This window comes from Liolophura sinensis, chromosome 1, assembly GCF_032854445.1.
Source record: "Liolophura sinensis isolate JHLJ2023 chromosome 1, CUHK_Ljap_v2, whole genome shotgun sequence".
Lineage (NCBI taxonomy): Eukaryota > Metazoa > Mollusca > Polyplacophora > Chitonida > Chitonidae > Liolophura > Liolophura sinensis.
Genome location: NC_088295.1, coordinates 11,961,024 through 11,980,195, shown reverse-complemented (window position 1 = coordinate 11,980,195; position 19,172 = coordinate 11,961,024). Strand labels below are relative to the sequence as shown.

Genomic DNA, 19,172 nt, shown 5'->3' with positions numbered 1-19,172 from the left:
TTTTGTATTTTTTGGGTCACTTTTTCAACATAATCCTAAGCTACATCCTACAGACTGAGTATTATTACATGATGTAAACAAAAACCGTAGAACCAGCTAACAGTGACAAGCATACAAAGTATGTTACCACATAGAGAAGCTACATTCTATGACTCAATCAATGTGAGTCTTAAGAAAAGTATTGGTATAAGGCCTGGGTGCCTGGGGACGCCTTTATGTTGAGATTCCGCAGAATGTCCATTGCATCATTACCCATCTGTTCTCTTGGGGTACTGGGTGGGAAAACTGCTGGGGTGATGGGTGTTTGAGGCTGGGGCGAGGGAGGAGGGCGTCTCAATACACCAGCATAGGTTGGCTTGTCACCATGATCTGGGAGAGGCTGGTTAGATGAAGGGGAGGTAACTGTGTCTGATCTGTGAGCTGACTTGGCGATCTGGCTAGAGTGCTTTTTCTGTAACCCATTCTGTCTGGTGTTGGCTAGGCTGATGTTCAGTTTCAGTTCCTTTCCTTGTCCTGATGCTGCCTTCCCTGGTGAGGTTTTAAAAAGAGGTGGTCCCTGGACTGAAGTGACTTGACCTGGTGACCTGCTAACCTCTGATGCTGCCCTGTATTCAGCAGCCAGTAGATTACTTTCGCTTTTCTGTCTGCCTGGGCTATCCTGTGTGCTTTCCTCTATCATTCTCATCAAATCATGGATCTGTGTTGGGGTCTGCAGTTCCTCACTGTACTGACTGTTCAGGGGAGGTCGTGACATCATTGTGCTGTCTGGGGGGTGAAGGGTAAGAGGATTTCCCTGGGTGCCTCGGGTTGGCTTCACACGCTGACTGTGGGGCACTGGACCACTGTACCCCAGGAGTCCAATCTTAGCATCCTCTGCGTAGGCAGATACTGGCCTAGGGTGTTTGATGCCCTTGCCAGCTGGGGAGATGGATGTGATGCCTATGGGTGACTGGTTCCTGGTGCCCCGTTGGTCTGGAGAGTTCCTGCTGTCAGGCCGTGGACTCTCCGAGTTCATGAGGTGAGCGGGCGCATGCTTTACATTGGGCAGTAGCTGTACCTGCTGGAAGGAGTTTGGGGAGGAGGAAGGGGAGTAACCCTTCAGGTCTGTTGAGCTGGCTGGTCGTGACGGCCCGGAGCTGAAACTCCCAGGTGTGCTCCGATTGGAGGAGTTGGGTGACTGTCGTTGGTCCTCATGGGGGAGCTGGGATGGATGATAACCGCCTGGCCCTGGGTAAGGCCCTGAGGGGAAAGGGGGCATGTACCTTGGTAAAGGGTAAGGCATTGGCCCCATGGGCAGAAAACTGAGATGTGATGGGTAACCCCCTTGCACCATGTAAAACCTTGGGTCGTCTGGGACGAACATGCCATATGGCATCTGAGCTGGATGGGGTATAAAATGGGGCATGCCTCCCCGAGAGTAGTACGGCAGAGCCCCGTTGGTTGCGTGTCGATTTGTAAACCTGCCTGAGGGCTTGGTCTTCATGTTCGGTGGAGAGGTCTGGGTGTCTGAGGATGATATGGCTTCACCCTCAGGGGGTGGCCTCACCCCGTCATTCGGAGAGGCTCCACGTGTCCCTATCCTCTGGGATGGAGGGCTCTGACTGGCAGGTCCATAGCCTCTGGACACTGGGGACAGGCGACTCCCCTTACCTCCTCTGTGGGGGCCTCCTGACAGGTGCTTGAAGACCCTCTGAGGCATCATCCAGGGGGCGGGGTACATGGGATAGCCATGGCCGTAAGGAGGCACAGACAAGTATGGATAGATCAACTAAAACAAACATATGAACAACCGTAAACTTTTCAAACTTTGGCAAGCACAATAAATACATAGGACTTCTTGTATTATGTTACTTCACTGAAAAACTTTGAAAATGTGAAACGGACTCTGGATGCAATAATATTACCCACCAACTCCATCTACAAGCCCCAGAAAAATAATGTACAGACCAAAATACGGGTCTTTACCACTGCCAGATGTTATGTTTGTCTCAATACTTGTATTGCCTGGGTTGCACAAATAATTTTATCACTTTTTATGCTTTCCATTATCAGTGTGTGTCAGTATATTTTATTACAGAACAACTGTTGGCCATACAGGCTGGTTTTACTTGTTATTAACCTGTACTCACCTGAGGTTGAAATCCTCCTGTGTAGGCTGGGTGGACAGGTTTGTGTCCATACATATAATTGTAGGGGCTGTAGCCAAACATGTTGGGAGTTAAGCGATTGCCATGTCTAAGCTGATTTGGGATGAACTCTGGGGCATTGGGGTTGAGTACATAAGTCCTCTTCATCTCTAACCCATCCAGCTGCAGGCGTATCTGCTGCCAACTTGTTCCGTGCAGGCTTTTGTTCTTATCACACAGCTTTAAAAAGTGTTCCCAGACTTTTCTGTTTAAAAAGAAAGAGTACACAAGATAATAAGTCATTATAATCATGTCATTAATGTTCCAATTAATATTCAATTCACATAACTTGCAAATATGACATTATCAAATTAGAACTTCACTGTTAAAAGAACTTTATCTGATTAAAATAGGCATCTTGATTTCAGTGTAATGTACACACCTCAAAGGCTCCATACAGTATTAACCTGCAGAACGTAGAAATATGATGGCTGGCAATGTTTTAAATGATTTCTCAAACTTACTGTTATATTTTGTATGAAATTTACTGCTATTTTAGCAGTTTGTACTGACCTACACTTGCCAACGGCACAAAGAGAGACTGGGTCTCCAACAACTGCCACCAGCGACTGGGCTCGGGTAATGGCCGTGTTGAGAAGTTTGACATTAGAGAGGAAGCCGTAGTCAAGGAGTTCCTCCAATGTGCTATCTGTACAGGTGAGACGAGTGCGAACAGCACTGAGCAAGATCGCACGAAACTGTTTACCTGTCAATGATCACACAGACACTAAATACAGCAGTTCTTCTACCAAGTACATGATGGAAGTTTATTATACAGTAATTTTCGTGAACAAAGATTTAGACAAGATGTTGATTGATAAAAAAGACAACAAGAATAAAGCAGAAAGAAATTTTACACAGGAGATCATGCTGTCACACATTGTTTGATTAGACAAGCCAGATAAAAAGACAAAACACACGTTAATTTATTGGAAGCAATATATTATACTATTGAAATGAATAAATTAAATTCAAAAAGACCAAGAAATTTGGTCTATCTTTACACAATGCTGATTTATTTTAAAGTTGGTCTTTATTACTGTATTTAACGCACAACTAAGTGACTTTTCAAGACCAGTGTAGTTCTCAATCAGACGCTGACGCTGGAACACACGTAGCCATTGGTATATTACGTGCATTTTGATGCATCATGTAAATGTATATACATGTAAACAGTAAACAGGCTCCAGTATTTCTTACCAAATCAAGAAGCTCACCTTGAACATTAAGCACTCTTTCCACAGACACCCTGAACATCTTCCTCTTCCTCAGCTCAGATCTGATACGCACCACCTGACAACAACATCTCATTTATATTCACCAACTAGAAAAAGTATCTGGCTTCACCCACATATTAGGAGATGAAACAATCAGGCCCTTGTCAATAAATACAAAAATGTGAAAAGGGAGCAATTAAACACAGAAATTGAAAGGAGACCTAATAACTCTGGTAAGCCTGACCACTGCCTCGGCCACGTTGTTTCGAAAATCCTGTTTCTGTATTGTTTTAACAGCCCGGAAGCTGAGTTTTGTATTAACTTCCATGTGTAATAGTTTACCGCCATGTCTACATGAGTACAGACTTTACTCCAGTTATAACACAAAGCAGGAAAAAATTGGTGGCCAAACTGGTTATCCATTTACTTCCCGATGCCAAAATGATGATATGATCAAAATCTGAGATGTCCACCTGGGAAGCTGTAGATTCACATAGCTTTCATATCCAGACACAAAGAGGCAAATATTTACAAAAATATATATACAAGATGTTCACATCTCATCTTATCCAAACTGTCCAATTACCAGTACTCACACTGCCTGACCATCATCTGTGCGACATACAGTTAAGCTCCTTAATGTGTGCCATTATTTTACTGCAATGTTCAATATGTACACATTTAGAAATACAGAGATTAGTAAGTGAGTGAGTGCCTCTTTGTTGCAGAACGGATTTCCACCACTCTTTTATCCAGTGCTGCTTCACTGAGGCGACATACCAAAGGGAAGTAAGGTGACCCATCTGAGCCATTATACTGATACGAGTCAACCCATCATTGCATTTTCCCTTAATTCTGAACACCTAGGAGGCTACAACTTCCTCTTTTATGGTCTTAGGTGTGACCCCACCCGGGGTTGACCCTGGACCTACTGCCCCGCAGTGGGCGCTTCACCAACTGAGCCATTGGGGCTGGTCTATAGAGATAAGTACATCAGCCCATACACACCTGGTCAGCATAAGGCGCCACTATACCAATACTGCTGTCACAAAGGTCTCCCCATGCCTTTGGCCAAGTTTTCTGAAGTTCCTCTACACGATCCACTACTTCATAGATCTGAGCAAAAAACAAATGAATGTATATGTACTTATATACAGAAAGGTTCACACAGCACTTGTACTTATAAATGGTTAATACCTTGTGTAACATGAAACAACCATTGGACCCCCCTCATATTTTCAGGTATCTAAAATTTCAGTTCGTAAACATGTTCATGCTGTATCCAACATTCTGACAGATTTGTTAAACAGCTATTAAAGTACATGTAACAATGAATTTTACAATGTAATGCTGTAAATTAGAATCTGAAAACTTTGCATTTTAATACACTTCCCCAAGGTTGGGAGTTGAAATCTTGAAATGAGAAATGGATCTACAAAATACAATTTGAAAATGATGCATTCTCAAAGTCATTTAAGGTTCAAAATAAGTAATTTGTTATGAAGCTTTCCCAGTAAGATTTATTTATTTTATTTATTTGATTGGTGTTTTACGCTGTACTCAAGATTATTTCACTTATACGACGGCGGCCAGCATTATGGTGGGGGGAAACTGGGCAGAGCCTGGTGGAAACCCACGACTATCTGCAGATTTCTGGCAAACCTTCCCACGTATGGCCGGAGAGGAAGCCAGCATGAGCTGGACTTGAACTCACAGCGACCGCATTCGTCTTTCCCAGTAAGAAATGTATGAATGAAGAGAATTATATGACAATGCCCACAGCCTCTCAAGCCCAGAATTAAGAACTCTGATGTAGGACGAATCATGATGCATCTTCACATGTAACTTACGACCATTAAATAAGGTTAAGTCACACCACAGTAACTTGTACATTGACTGAGATGCAGCATAGAGTTTGTTGTCATCAGAGCCATTTGTCTTCAGTCTCACATAGCATTGGTAATGTTTATAGGTGAATAAAACCTGAAAGGTCAGAGCCCAGGGGTGAGTTCCATTCATTGATCTGATCGCCACTGGTGGCAGATTCAGCGGCCATCGGAGGACACAGTGTGGCGTCCCAATACTCCGGAAGTCACGTGAAGTCGTGGGAGTTAAGACGCTGCAATACACTCCACCAAATCCTCCGACGTCAGAATCAGTGGCGGCAGTGGCCAATGGAACGACACGTCCGTGGCCACTACCTTCTCCAGTGGCCACCAGGGAGCGAATGGAACAGACCCCAAGTGACATCACTGTACTCCTCCATGTCCTCTGACAAGCCTTCTAAAGTAAAGTCACAGTGGTTAAAATGAGAGCTGGACCTGAACAGCTAATATTAGTCAAAACCTACTAGTTATACCCTGCACATCTGCTCCGCCTACCTCAGCCATGTTGTAGAAGCCGGTACTGTTCACATGCTGTACTTCCTCTCCCTTGGCTGTGAAGAAAGTGAGTGGATAGAAAGACTCGTGGGCTGGCTGTTTGCCACTCGCAACAAGCTTAGAGTCATAAAACAGCTCAGATGTGAGGCCAACTATGGCCTCATGAGATCTGTAGTTTTCACAGAGGAGTATCTTACACGGAAAGTCCAGGGAGTACGAGTCATACAAACGCTCGAGCAATGAACGATGGAAATCTCTCTCCTTCACAAATGCAGAGCAGACATCAGGGCTGAGCTGGAAGAGAAACCAATAGAGAACTTATAGAACCGCCAAGTAATGGTGTAATCAGTACTGGTACTCAGATTTTTTTATTCAATCTTAAGGCTCACGCCAAATAATGCTAAGATATGTCTTTGGAATATTAAAATGTCTATGAAATGTAAAGGAATCACTTGACGTACTCAGTCAGTGAAAGTGATTCTTAACACAATGTAATTGTCAATGTATTGACCTGCATATGATCTCCAGCCAGTACAATCCGCGTTGTTTCCCCTGACAAAGATAAGGGCAACAAGCTTTCACACTCCAGAGACTGGGCAGCTTCATCCAGGAAGATGTGTGTGAAAAAACCTGTAATTTACAGGATGTGACAAAGTCAGTAAATGACTGAAGAAGGCATTGATAAATGACACATATAACAATCTTCTGGCTGCTTTTTCACTGCCACATGTCATTTATGTGTGGTGTGACATTTTATACTATAGCTGATGTCAACATGTTATTGATTTATTTCATTTATTTGATTGGTGATTTACGCCGGACACAAGACTGTTTCCCTAATACAACGGGGACCAGCATTATGGTGAAAAAAAAAGCAGGCAGAGCTCACGGAAGGCCTACGACCATCCGCAGTTAGCAGGCAGATCTGACCTTAAAATTAGCACACTAATTAGTACAGTGACACTAAATTCCCTAAACATTATTTGTTTGATTTCTTTGTAAATAAAGTAACTGTTAAGCATAAAATTTGCAGAATTTACACTATTCCCCTCATTGGATGTTATATATTGAATGCGAGTCTGACCTGGTTTGATGTTAAGGTCACACAGGTAACGTGACGTGCTCAATGTGGTAACCACCACACGGTGTTTCTCCAGGTCAACGTCTGTAGGCAGACGGAAGTTCTCCCCTGACCCCACTCCTCCCTTCAGACAGTACGGTAACACTGTGTCTGGGACAGTCTGTGTCCACCTATGACGGTAGTAGATCCTCATAGGGGTCGCCTCTGGGTGTCCAGCAATCACATATGGATGCAGGAAGTCCTTGATGTACAAGTCAGCAGCACTGTGAAATAAACAGACATAGTAGATATAACTGACATCAGTCCAACAGCTGACACAACCAGTAAGCAGGAGAACGAATATGTCTGGTCATCTATATAAATTAAATGCAGAGGGAGAAGAGCAAGTTCAGAAAAATTTACCTCAACATTTAACAGAAATGAGTGTGGGGACTGGCTGACCATTCACGAAATACTAAGCGAACAAGATGTATTTACATGCAAAAACATAATGGACAATAGTAGACCACATGCCTGTATTAAAACAAACCTATTAGAATGGGTACAGATGAGGATACGAGTGTCCTTCTCTTTGAGCACATGTTTAGCTGCCTGTGCCAGGGTGTAGGTCTTTCCTGTACCGTAAGGGCCACACAGTAAGATGGGTGGAAGCTTCAGTGATGTTGGAGCAGTGATTCCTATAACAGCTTCCTTCTGCTTGGCATTCAGCTTTGAATCTATGTTAGTCCACTGTCTACAAGTGCAAACACACAAACAGAAAGAAAAAGCTTTCCTGATTGTTCCGCATAGCCATAATACACTTTTTAATGAAGAATGTATACAATCTTGTCTTAACAGTCAAGTTTTCTTCTGTGATATGAATCCTGGATTACCTGAAGCTGTTCACCCACCATGTGAGAATACAATCAGTTCTAACTGTATCAATGACACTCTTCTATATGGTATGCAACTTTTATCCATTTTTTATCATAAATAATTTTCAAACTTAAAATCTGCGTTTCTTCCTGTTAAATGTTGACATACATGTGTTCACCAGTTAATCAGGACACAATATCCAGGCATGGCTATTAGCTTAATCTACTCTGCCAAAGGGTTAAGATGCACAGTCTTACCTGTCTGGAGTCCAGGGAATGGATGGGGGTGTGGTCAAGTCAGGGAATACCAGACTGAGAGACGGTAGTTTGTCTACACCATAGTGCATCTCACACACAGGCAGACGATTCAACTGAAACTGGATCTGAAAATATAAAACACTCACACTCAGCACTATATGAAATGAGACCGATTACTTAGATAAGTTCATTACCACTGCTATGTATTTAAAGGCAGAACAAACACACAAAACATATAACTACAATAAAACAACCTTATATAATTTTATAATTGATTGTTTGTTGAATTTGGCAGTCCTGCATTTTTGTTTTATCAGTATTATTTTACCTGGCTGATGGGTCACCAATGAATGTACCTTTACAATGCAATGTGTAAGATTTGAGTAATAACACATACCACAGGAAGCACTTAAGCTTCCCCATCCTGCAGAATCCTGTTGAGCGAGAAACAGCATGAATCACCAGTAGTATTTAACAAAACATAAAGCATTAAGAACATTACTCTTACCTGAGCCTTGAAGTCTTGGTCACAGCTAAGCTTTAGGTTGGATACACAGGCAGCCGATACACGTAGAAAAATGAAATTTTTCCCCTTATCCTCAATCAGGACCTCATACACTTTGTCCGTTGGCTCAGAGTTGTCTGCCCCTGAGTTGTCAGGCATGATCCAAGCTGTTTGACAGTTTTGAAGGATGAGTCTTCCATGGATGGAGTCCTCTGACAGGTCATCCTCAACCTTCATCCGTGCAAACAGTTCACCATCATGAGCGTACTTAGCTGTAGACAAAGTTCCTGGGATCAAAAGGAACCGATTCACCAGCTGCAAAGTGGCCTTAACATTATACCTGAAAAAGAATAGAAACTGATTTGTTATTTCAATGCATCAAGAGTATTTATTTATTTTGTTTGATTGGTGTTTTAAGCTGTACTCAAGAATATTTCACTTATACAAATGCAGCTAGCATTATGCTAGGAGGACATCGGTGAGAGCCAGTGGCAACCCACGACCATCCGTAGGTTGATGCCAGACCTTCCCATGTACCGCTAGAGAGAAAGCCAGCATGAACTCATAAGAGTAAATTAACTACAACTACTGTTAATGGAGATAACAGCAAAAGGATTTTTAGACAAGGTATCATGCATTGACCTACTTAAAAATGCTGACTTTCCCATTATGCGCTTGGCATTCTTTAAAATCTCAACACACTTATTCCAAGAACAAATCTGAAAAATGAAGGCTTTCCTGAATCCAAATATTTTTCTAAAAATTAGAAACTTTGACAATACCTTGAAATACTCCCAAACTGTTCCATCTCCTCAATGAAAAGTAGTTCATGCATTCTCTTGCGATAGTTTTCCTTAGACAGTGGTTCAAACAGAGCCCGAGACAAATTAAACTTCTCGGGGTGGGGACATATGTACATCTTCTTTAACCTCTCCTCATTCTCAGATTTTCGCAAGGGCCTGAAATGAATAATCAAATATTTACCTTTCTTTCTGCTTTCAATTTAATCTACCTTTATTAATTAAACATTAAAGAAGTACAGCGACTTGATTTGAGAATGGAATATCAAAAGGAGCCATCTATTACTAACGGGTTACTTCAGGAATATGTTGCCAATGATTACAAGTAGAGAATCATTTCTAATAAAGAACACGCTAAACATACTTGTGAAACAGGTCTATAACACATTCCTTACACATACTTGTACTTCTTTTACAATGTGTTAAAACATTCTAAAGACACAGGAAACACCACTGTTCATTCATAACCAAACCATGGGTATACAACTCACAGGGGTTGAAATTCCACCAAGTTAACAGAGTTGATATCCCATCTATTCCCAGCATTGAGCAGTAATTCCTGGGCAAACCGGTTTCCTTCAAGAGGTGGGGCGGAATCAACCTGTATTAGCTGACCTAACACTGGCAAACTCCCATAGTCAAATACCACGGTTTGACGGAATGTTCCGTATATGTCAGCCTTGAAAACTATCTACAAATTATACAAAATACATTATACAGATGTCAGATAACTGACAGACAGATCTTTATTGGGTTCTCATATATTTCTGCATTTGTGTAAAAAAAATTGTCTCAAATGATACAAATTTAATAACAGTGTTTATTATTGCTGTGCATTTAACGCTATAGCAATACCAACACGTGCATCACAATGTCTAACATGTACCTTAATCCTGCAGACATTCTCATTAGCACTGGGGTCAGCATGGTCTGGGTTCACCCACTCTTGACAGTTTGCGTCTATATTTTGATGCTTCTGCAATTTCTTGGGGCCTTTGGACACAGAGGATATAAAGAAATAGGATCTGTAGGTATCATCTAATAGAAGGACTCTCTGCAGGGGAATCTGTTGAAAATATCAATATTAATACATTAAAATATGCATACCAGTCTCTGACTTTATACTACAAAATGCTATCAAACACTTCCACACAAATTAAAGTTTCATTCATTAAGTGGACAAATACCTGTAATCAATCCTATTAACCTTTGCTGAACTTTCCCTATGGCTAGTGTGCTGTAGACAAGAGTTAAGTTATGATAATCTGTTACCAAAACACCTCCATGTAATAACTGTCACTACAGAAGCACTTAGTAACCACAATTAATATCAGGAATGCATAATTTTTGAAGTAAAGAAATTAAAAAATCAAAACATTTTACAATTGCTGGCTGGAAGGGTAAACATGAAAAATAATGGAAAAAAATCGAATGACTTGAAATTTTGTCCTTGAGTATGCAATTCTACAAAGAGAATAAACAAGTCTGATCACTCACCCGACTTGTCACTGTGAACATCCAGTTGTGACTACACTTCTTACTGGACATGTCTACCTTCAGGTCACTGTTACTGTGGACCTTAGCTACATCAAGCCTCTCTGTAATCTGCAACATGATCAAAGGCAAAAAACACTTCACATTCCACACACTTCACAAATACAAATCTGTCAACTGGAGAAAATCAATCTCCTGAATTTTGGCACATTTTTACAAATTTCAACTCTTATAATTAATACCTAAACTTGACAAACTAGTGAGAGTGGGATTTTGGTTGTAACCAGAATGTTAAAATGAAATAACCACTAATGGACTGTGATCATCTGGGGATACACATAGTTAACATGGTCTTAATTCACATGTATTTAGCCTCATAGATTTAGGCAGAATTTGAAGTGAGGTCGCTTTATTTCCAAATTACCTCCTACTTTTCCTCGCTCTCTCATGTTAATGTTGTCAGAATAGGGTGTCTCAAAGACAGCGTGAAATTCTCATGGCTGAACATATGCAAAACCCACAAAAGACTAAGGCCAAACATAATTCGTTACAAGGAATTTAGGAGATGTTTGTGTCATAACATACCACATTAATCCACTGGGTAGTTCTAAACTCTCAGTAATATAAATAACAATGGTTATGGTCAACACTTGGCAATGCTTCTCTGTATACTCTATCAGTTAAAAGCATGAAATTAAAACACAAAAGACCATGACACACTTACCACTGTCTCAGCATTTTCTGCACCCAGTAACTTTTCCTGAAGTTGTTCTATACTTGTATTTCCTTGCACATTGTTTTCTCGTGCTTTCTGCAGTCGTTGTCTTCGATGATCAAATCTCTCCTTCCATTCCACTAGCTCCTCCAGTGAATGCGCCTGGGTGCACTTCTCTCCAAATGCACAGCGCCCAATCTCTTGAAACCTGTGTCAATGAAAAGTACACTACCAATCAAATTTCAACCATGTATATATTTCTGACAACCACATAAATAATGTTTTCCTGAAATCTTGGCATGTTGCAATACATTTAGCATGAATCGCCTGGTAATTACCACTATTCTGATTCATTCATTTAGTTATTTATTTATTTCACTGGCAGTTCAAGCTGCACTCAAAAACATTTCACTTAGCATTTTAGTGGGAGGAAACCAGCGAGAAACCAGGGAAACCCACGACCACCCACAGGTTGCTGGAAAGCCTTCCCACTTAGTCTGATTCAGACGTTCTCCTAATGCCTTCAACAGTCATACACTGTTGATACATGTTTTAGACACTTTTACATCTAAAACATGTTACTTTGGTGAATTAATACTAAATACTTCACATAATTCTTTTTGCATAACTCGGCTGACCTTGACCTCCTACTAAAATGTGTTTGGTGTTCTCTAGGTTGTGTTGCTGATGCAGATCTTACCGCACACACAAGCTGTACTCATCACTGGTGAGGCCTCGAGGGGGAGGGCGCTGTTTCCAGAGGCTGCTGGGTGGGGTGGGCGATGCTTTCTCACTGGAAGGAGGGCTGGTGTTTGGAGTCTTTTGCTCTTCACTCTTCTCCATGCTGCCATTGCTTTCAACCCTGATGTTCATATCTGTGTGGACCAAAATTACATGTACCATTAAGACCACCCTTAAAACCGACCAGGTAATACATAACTTTTCAGATGGCGAGACAGGTTACATCCAACCAACAAACAATCTGAGCACACATAAAATTCAGCAAATAGACAGGGTAAATCTGTCATGATCAAAAACTGCTTATTACCATGTTAAACATAAATATATAAACACTATCAATTCTACTTATTCCATTAACAATGACATGCCCAAGTCTTACCTTTCCTGTCATCAGTGCCTTGATTCTTGATATCTGTGGGTGAAGAGCTAGTGGAGAAGGTTGGGAGGGTAGGGACAGGGTTACTGGTGGGGGAGCTCTGGGGCACTGCTTCTCTCCCTTCAGGGGCTGGCCGTACCTCAGAGATGGTGCTGTCCGAGGAGATCTGTACAGCTCCACCCACTGGGGTTTCATCTTCGTCTCCCTATAGGCCATAATAAACATCATTACTTAAATAAGGGTACTGGATACTGTGCTTACTGGGTGCGTGAAAATGTTAACAGACTGACTGAAAAGCATGTGGGTGAGTACAGTAATTCTTAGTTATCTTGCCTGAGACATCTGTAAAGCTGCTTGAGACTAACAGTTTTTCAATTTAAAAGAACATAACAGTACAATCACCAATGCACATGTGGTTATTACATACCTGGTCTTTCAATGCTGACATAACAATCTCCAATCTCTTCTGTTCTTTTAGAGCCAGACGATTCTGCAAAACACATAAAATTAAATATGCACATATTCATGCAAAAAATAAGACATCTAAACCATTCTACTTATAGATTACCTGACGAAAGTATTTCTTTTCCTAAATAAAGTTTTCATACGACCAGTAAAAAAGTAACAAAAAAATACGCCTGGTGTATTTCTTGTTACACCCATCATTTTAATCTTCCACACACTTGAACCAGTGAACGGTTTCAGTACCCACCGTTGGCTCTGCCTCTATCCACTCTGTTGTCAGCACATTCGCCTCCTGAAACCTTCCCTGGAAGCACAGAACCTTGATCTTCTTCCATAAAGCCTTTTCATTTGTTTTATCATCCTGTAAAACTACATATAAAATCCAAGAAATTCTTGTGAGGAAGTATTTCTTTCGCAGAGCACATATTGTAAGTACTATTAAAAAAACAAAAGTGAATCCCTTACAAATAAGCAATAAACTTATGAAGCATATCCTACATTTCCCAAATCAAATCACAAAGTTGGTTTAGAAGTTTTCTATATGAAATGAAATTTGAATGTTGCTGAAGTTTCATTTTTTAGAAAGCTGTTATGTATGTAAACATATGATTTTTAATTGTCCTTCTCCAGATGAGGCAGTGCAAAACTGTAATAACACCAGCTTCATATGAATTAAAAATTCAAGATGATATCACGTCCCACACATATTTATTACACAGATGAGGCATGCTGACCAATGAAATGGCTACAAAAAGTGTGAATACTTTCTATTTAGCTGAACCCATCCATTATGGATGGGACTGACAAGCTATATGATGACCATCAAAAGGGGTGGTGCATAATTCCTTTTCTGCACCTTAGCAGTGCATGACAGTATTCATTTTCACAAAAACAAAAGGTATTTTTTCCAGTGTACAATACCAAATTAATTACAACTCCATCCATCAAATCTTTGGCAAGATTAAGAGTGGTAAGGTGTCACTTACTTTCATCACAGTCACCCTGTGCCTCACTAAACTTTCCCTAGAAAAGAAGACAAAACATCACACATCATCAGTATTTCACTATATTAAACCTAGAACTTTTCTTACAGTACAATCTAACAGTTTATGCAACTCTCAGTGGTAAACTACAGTACTTTACTTCAAGGGCTTATACAATACCAAGGACCATTTTTCTTCACCATCACAGAAACATTCTAAATTTATTGCAAATCAGAAAATCAAACATTATTTCATATTTTAATGTGAAATTCTTGTTATCAAGAACATGACATAGCTCAAGGGAATCATTGTCCCATGACAAACACACCACACATTTACAGACCTCAAGCTGCAGGTTAAGCCAATGTAGGTGCCAGAATGCAAAATAGGTGGGTTTAAGGTGTTAGAACATAGTGGACCAATGCATTTATCTTCTCTTGCCATCTAATACCATACATGTAAACACCAGTATTTCTGTTTTTAAATATCTATTTTTACATACCTGTTTTAAGTAGCAAGAAGCCCTGTTAAGTAGAATGTTAACTCTATCATTCTGTTCCTTGGCCACCTCAAGGCACCGAGTGTAGACATCAGCAGCTTCCGCATATTTCTGATGCTGGAAGAACTCGGCAGCACGACCTTCTAACTGTCTATCCATCACCTTTTAAGTCATGTTTAACTGTCATGAGCATTACAGTCTACAAAATAGAAAACAACAATATTGAAATATTTGGTCACCTATAGTGTACATGATGGGCTTTAACAAATCTGTTCATGAAGAACATGCCTCCTGACTTCCAAACTGCTACAATTCCAATATCAACCATGCATCCATGGAGGGATAAATTGGCCATCAAAAAATATATGTATACAATCTGTGAAGTAAGTGCGTGCAGACAAATTCAGAGCCACATGGCTTCCATGATGAGTGCATGTGGTTATAGTTCCAAACGGAAACATTTATATGTTAGAACACTCATTCATCTCCTTGTTGATTGATGTTGTACTCAAGATATTTCACTTATATGACAGCAGTTTAGTATCATGCGTAGGAGAAACTAGGAAGAGTCTGTGGGAGAAACCTACAGGAGACTTAGGCACAAACTTAAAAGAGTTTGCTTGGGAAATTGAGACAAAAATGTCTTTGAAAATCATCATCACCCCATCTCTCTAGGTACCTAACAAATCTTCTTGATATACACTGCATAGATGAGCAATGCAGTAAAACTTTGTTGTGGTATGTATGGCTTTCTGTGCTTTCAAGTAACAGCAAAAATCATTCTCTTTATAACATGGTGCTCTTGGAGTCCACTAAAGCCTTTTGAGACTACAACAATTTCTTCTTAAAGAACCATGTATGTAATCGGTGACATTCTTTCTCTTGTGGATAACAAGCCATATATTTTGCATTAACTTTTTTTGCCCTTTATTTTTTTTTTCTGTCCAGGTTTCAACATCTCCATTTTCGGAAAGTTCCATGCTCCTCTTTACAGTATTTATTTATTTCACTGATGCTTCAGGTCAGAATCAAGAATATTTCACCTATTCGACGGCTGCCAACATTATGGTGGAAGGAAACCCCATAGAGCTGGGCGGAGGGCGGTACCTACAACCAGGTTGCTAGCAGATATTCATATTCCCCATGTACAGCCGGAGAGGAAGGCTCTTGGGTCATTGCGCTGCGCTGGCGTGCCAACCAGTTCAACCACTGAGGCCTCTATTTATGGTATTGTAACTCATACTTCCCACCCACTATGTCTACGTTTCATGCAGCTTTAAGAGTAAACCATGACACCATGCAGATGCTAGAAGGCTGTTAGTTTCCTGTCCTCAGCAAAACTGTTGCGGAAGTGGAACAGGTATCTTTGCCAGGGCTCGAGTCAATATCAGTATTATTATTTCACAATGGTTTCTCCTTTTAGTAGGCCAGTGAGTCCCATTGCAGACAATCAAGCAAACATGATATAAATGACACCAAGATATGAGTCAAGTTGCTTAATTTTAATGTTGGATGGACAAAAAACAGTTTTCAGTTGTTGACAAATTGTATGTGTTGGTAGGCTTTATTCTATAGTACATGCTGTATATGATCATACTGGAAAGACAGAACAGTTTATCAAAAATACTTGGTTTACTTCCTATCTTGCCAATGTTAATAATTCTCACACACATTCATAACCAACACCCATTCAGCAGTTGTAAAGACTAGGTTGATGCTTTGGTTAGTCAATGACGCACCTCCCCAACGTCCATCCTCAAAAGCTGGATTCTCAATGAGTGGAGAGGCACCATATTTGTTAAACCCATGACGTGACCAAGTGTGAAGGACACTGAGGCATTGTTATGTAAATAAATGATTGTAGCGCAATATCTACATTTTACAATGTTTTACTTTCTTCTGTGACGTCCTACTATCTTTATTGCGACATCATCAGGATGAGCCGGGAAACAAGCGTTTGACGTCAATACAATGGTGTCATTCGACGGGTTCCCACTGACATCACTTTACCATGTTACATGCAAATGAGCTTAAAACCTGCCGCACACATATCCCTCCTCCCCCAAACCCCTCCATTCCAGGTCTAGGAAATTGAACAACCAAGAAAATCTGAATGTGTGATCAGGTTAATAATGCTACAGTCTAGTATGAAAAATAATTCGCATAGATGAATATAGTTAGAACCAATACATACATGTACTGATGTATGCCCGTTACAAAATGTCAACATGGTATGACTTATGAGCAACAACAACAAACCACTTCCTCAATATTTTGACAGGAAATATAATCGGCTTTATTATTTTTCTAAACAAATATCTGGTATTTAATGGGAATAGCTGAATGTTTCCAGCCAAAGTGCGTCCTGATTCCTCAGAACTGTCTGGGTATACGCTTAGGTGGTTGCCACATCCGCTTTGTTTACCTCACATCGGGCTCTATTTTTGTTTACCTTTCGATTCGTGGCTATCTTTCATAACAGAGGCATGGAATTTTTCAACCAGCATAATGAACACAATACCTACGTAACTACAGAATCGCAATTATTGTTAATATATTCTTAGCAAAGCAGCTACTTCCTTATTTGCAGACTTACCATTTTAGAATGGCATCCTGTTTAATTTTACTGCGCCATGTCACTGAAATGATGTCAGCTGAGTGCAACGTAGAAAGTACGCGCTTTCCCGCGATAAAGCGAGAGAAAAACAGTAATCTCCATACTGCATTACCTCCCTTTGAGACGGATACTCCCCCCACCCAACTTCCCCAGCAATGTTTTCTTCTAGTTGAACTGTGGGTGGACCCTTGTTACCTCCCCGGGTCAAGCGTCTATGATTTATTCACTTTCGCGAAGATAAATATGTTGTAGTAAAGTAAATAATCAATGTTTTTACGACGTAAATAACAAGCAACCTGCCCTCAAAGCCATTGAGAACACCACATTTTCTAAAATGCAGTGTTCTTCCAACTTTTTCCGATTGAGGGCAAAGCGTGTAGTTGTACTGTGTAAGTAGTGACTCCGTGTTTGTGTCAAAAGAACTAAGTATAGGAATTTGTAGAATACTGTTTTAGTTTGGTTTTTTTCTTCATTATTGAACTGTTCATGGGTTAATAACTCATCACGCTAATGTGCACCCGCCAAACGCCACAAAGTGGACTCAACACTATTTCATTGACGTCAGATGTCAAGCTCATTCCACAACCAGCTCATCACGATGACGGCACATTAATGACAGGCTGACGTTATAGACTTAACCACCTGGAGGCCCTGCTTCAAATTGGCGCCCACTCACGGGATTAAAAAATATGACACCTCCCTGTCATTAATTATATATTGACGGTGTCAGTCAGGTTGGGGTTTCCTCAGGATAACAGGAATACTTAAAACACCAATTGCATTAAACTCCTACAGTGCGACAACTAACACACAACAGGTACATGCCTATTTTCTGACCATTCTTCGTCTACACTACATGTGTACAGGCCTACTAATTCACACAGGAACCCAGGAGTTACAGAATAATTTGGGGTGTTTGGATTCAAGTATTTTTTATTCTGCTGTAAGTTTACGCGACTCCGTAAATACAAACCTGCAATGCTATTTCATTGGTTGAACTGTAAGCAGCTATAAGCAGGCTCCAGCAAAAAACCTGGTATTGATGCATCAAATGGATTGATGGTGGCCTGGGTTGATCACATCTTTCCTTTGGCTAGTTACCTCATACCTCGCGCCTCAGGATTATGTGTTTTGTTGCCATTGAAATACATAGGGTAAAGCAAAATCTGACAGTATAAAGTTTTAGGCAAATTCCACATCAGTGAATATGGTAAAGCTAAAAGCCAGTTTTTGCGTTTTGTTGTTTAGGCCAATACACAGGTATATAGATGTGTGAAAGCTCCAACATGTGTAATCCATAGTAATAAAAAAGCAAAAGTTTTGAATAAACAATAGAACTATTTATACTGTACCGTCCTGGCGTTACTGATTTTTTTAACATTTTGTGGTCCATACAATATCAGTACTGTATTTCACCTTCAGCTTATCTTTTTTCAAGTGACTGATTTGATTCTGACTGATCCATACACCTTACTGGGCCACTAAGTTAATTTGGTTAATTTATCAGAAAGTGTTGGCATCAAAATTATCATTTTAAAGCTTTCATGTCCTTCTGAAAGTGTGTTTTCCCAAACCAAACTTCAGGTGATATACAATATTTATCTCTGTAACTGAGAAATAGAACCACTGCTTCAAGAGGAAATAACTCCATTAAGATTTATTTATTTATTGTGTTTTATGCCGATACTCAAGAATATTTCACTTATATGATGGCAACCAGCAATATAGTAGGAGGAAACCAGCAGAGCCTGGGGGAAACCCACGACCGTCTGCAGGTTGCTGGAAGGCCTTCCCGCATACGGAAAGGGAGGAAGCCAGTTGGACTTGAACTCACAGCAACCGAATTGGTGAGATGCACCCGAGTCATTACACTGCACTAGCACGCTAACCAACTGAGCCACAGGTTCACATGCTTTCCTGTCCGCCTGATGTCATATAAAGAACATTTTCTTTCAGAGAGAAATGAGGTACAGTTCACACCGAATACTGACTGGGTTGTG

The 19,172-nt window shown here is 40.5% G+C and overlaps 1 protein-coding gene across 1 annotated transcript; it reads right to left on the bottom strand.

The window, feature by feature from the left end:
* Positions 1-16: 16 nt before the first annotated feature.
* LOC135467205 (probable helicase with zinc finger domain) lies at positions 17-17,205 on the bottom strand. The gene is made up of 23 exons (XM_064744972.1): positions 17,152-17,205; positions 14,559-14,754; positions 14,060-14,096; positions 13,321-13,442; positions 13,036-13,098; positions 12,612-12,813; positions 12,192-12,366; positions 11,501-11,699; positions 10,780-10,887; positions 10,169-10,348; positions 9,774-9,973; positions 9,265-9,441; positions 8,486-8,822; positions 7,978-8,102; positions 7,395-7,598; positions 6,869-7,128; positions 6,296-6,414; positions 5,785-6,078; positions 4,412-4,519; positions 3,404-3,479; positions 2,700-2,892; positions 2,130-2,391; positions 17-1,768 (listed from the first exon to the last, which is right to left on the bottom strand). The coding sequence occupies exons 2-23, from the start codon at positions 14,712-14,714 to the stop codon at positions 170-172; spliced, it is 5,196 nt and encodes a 1,731-aa protein (XP_064601042.1). The 5' UTR covers positions 14,715-14,754; positions 17,152-17,205; the 3' UTR covers positions 17-169.
* Between the last annotated feature and the right edge of the window lie 1,967 nt (positions 17,206-19,172).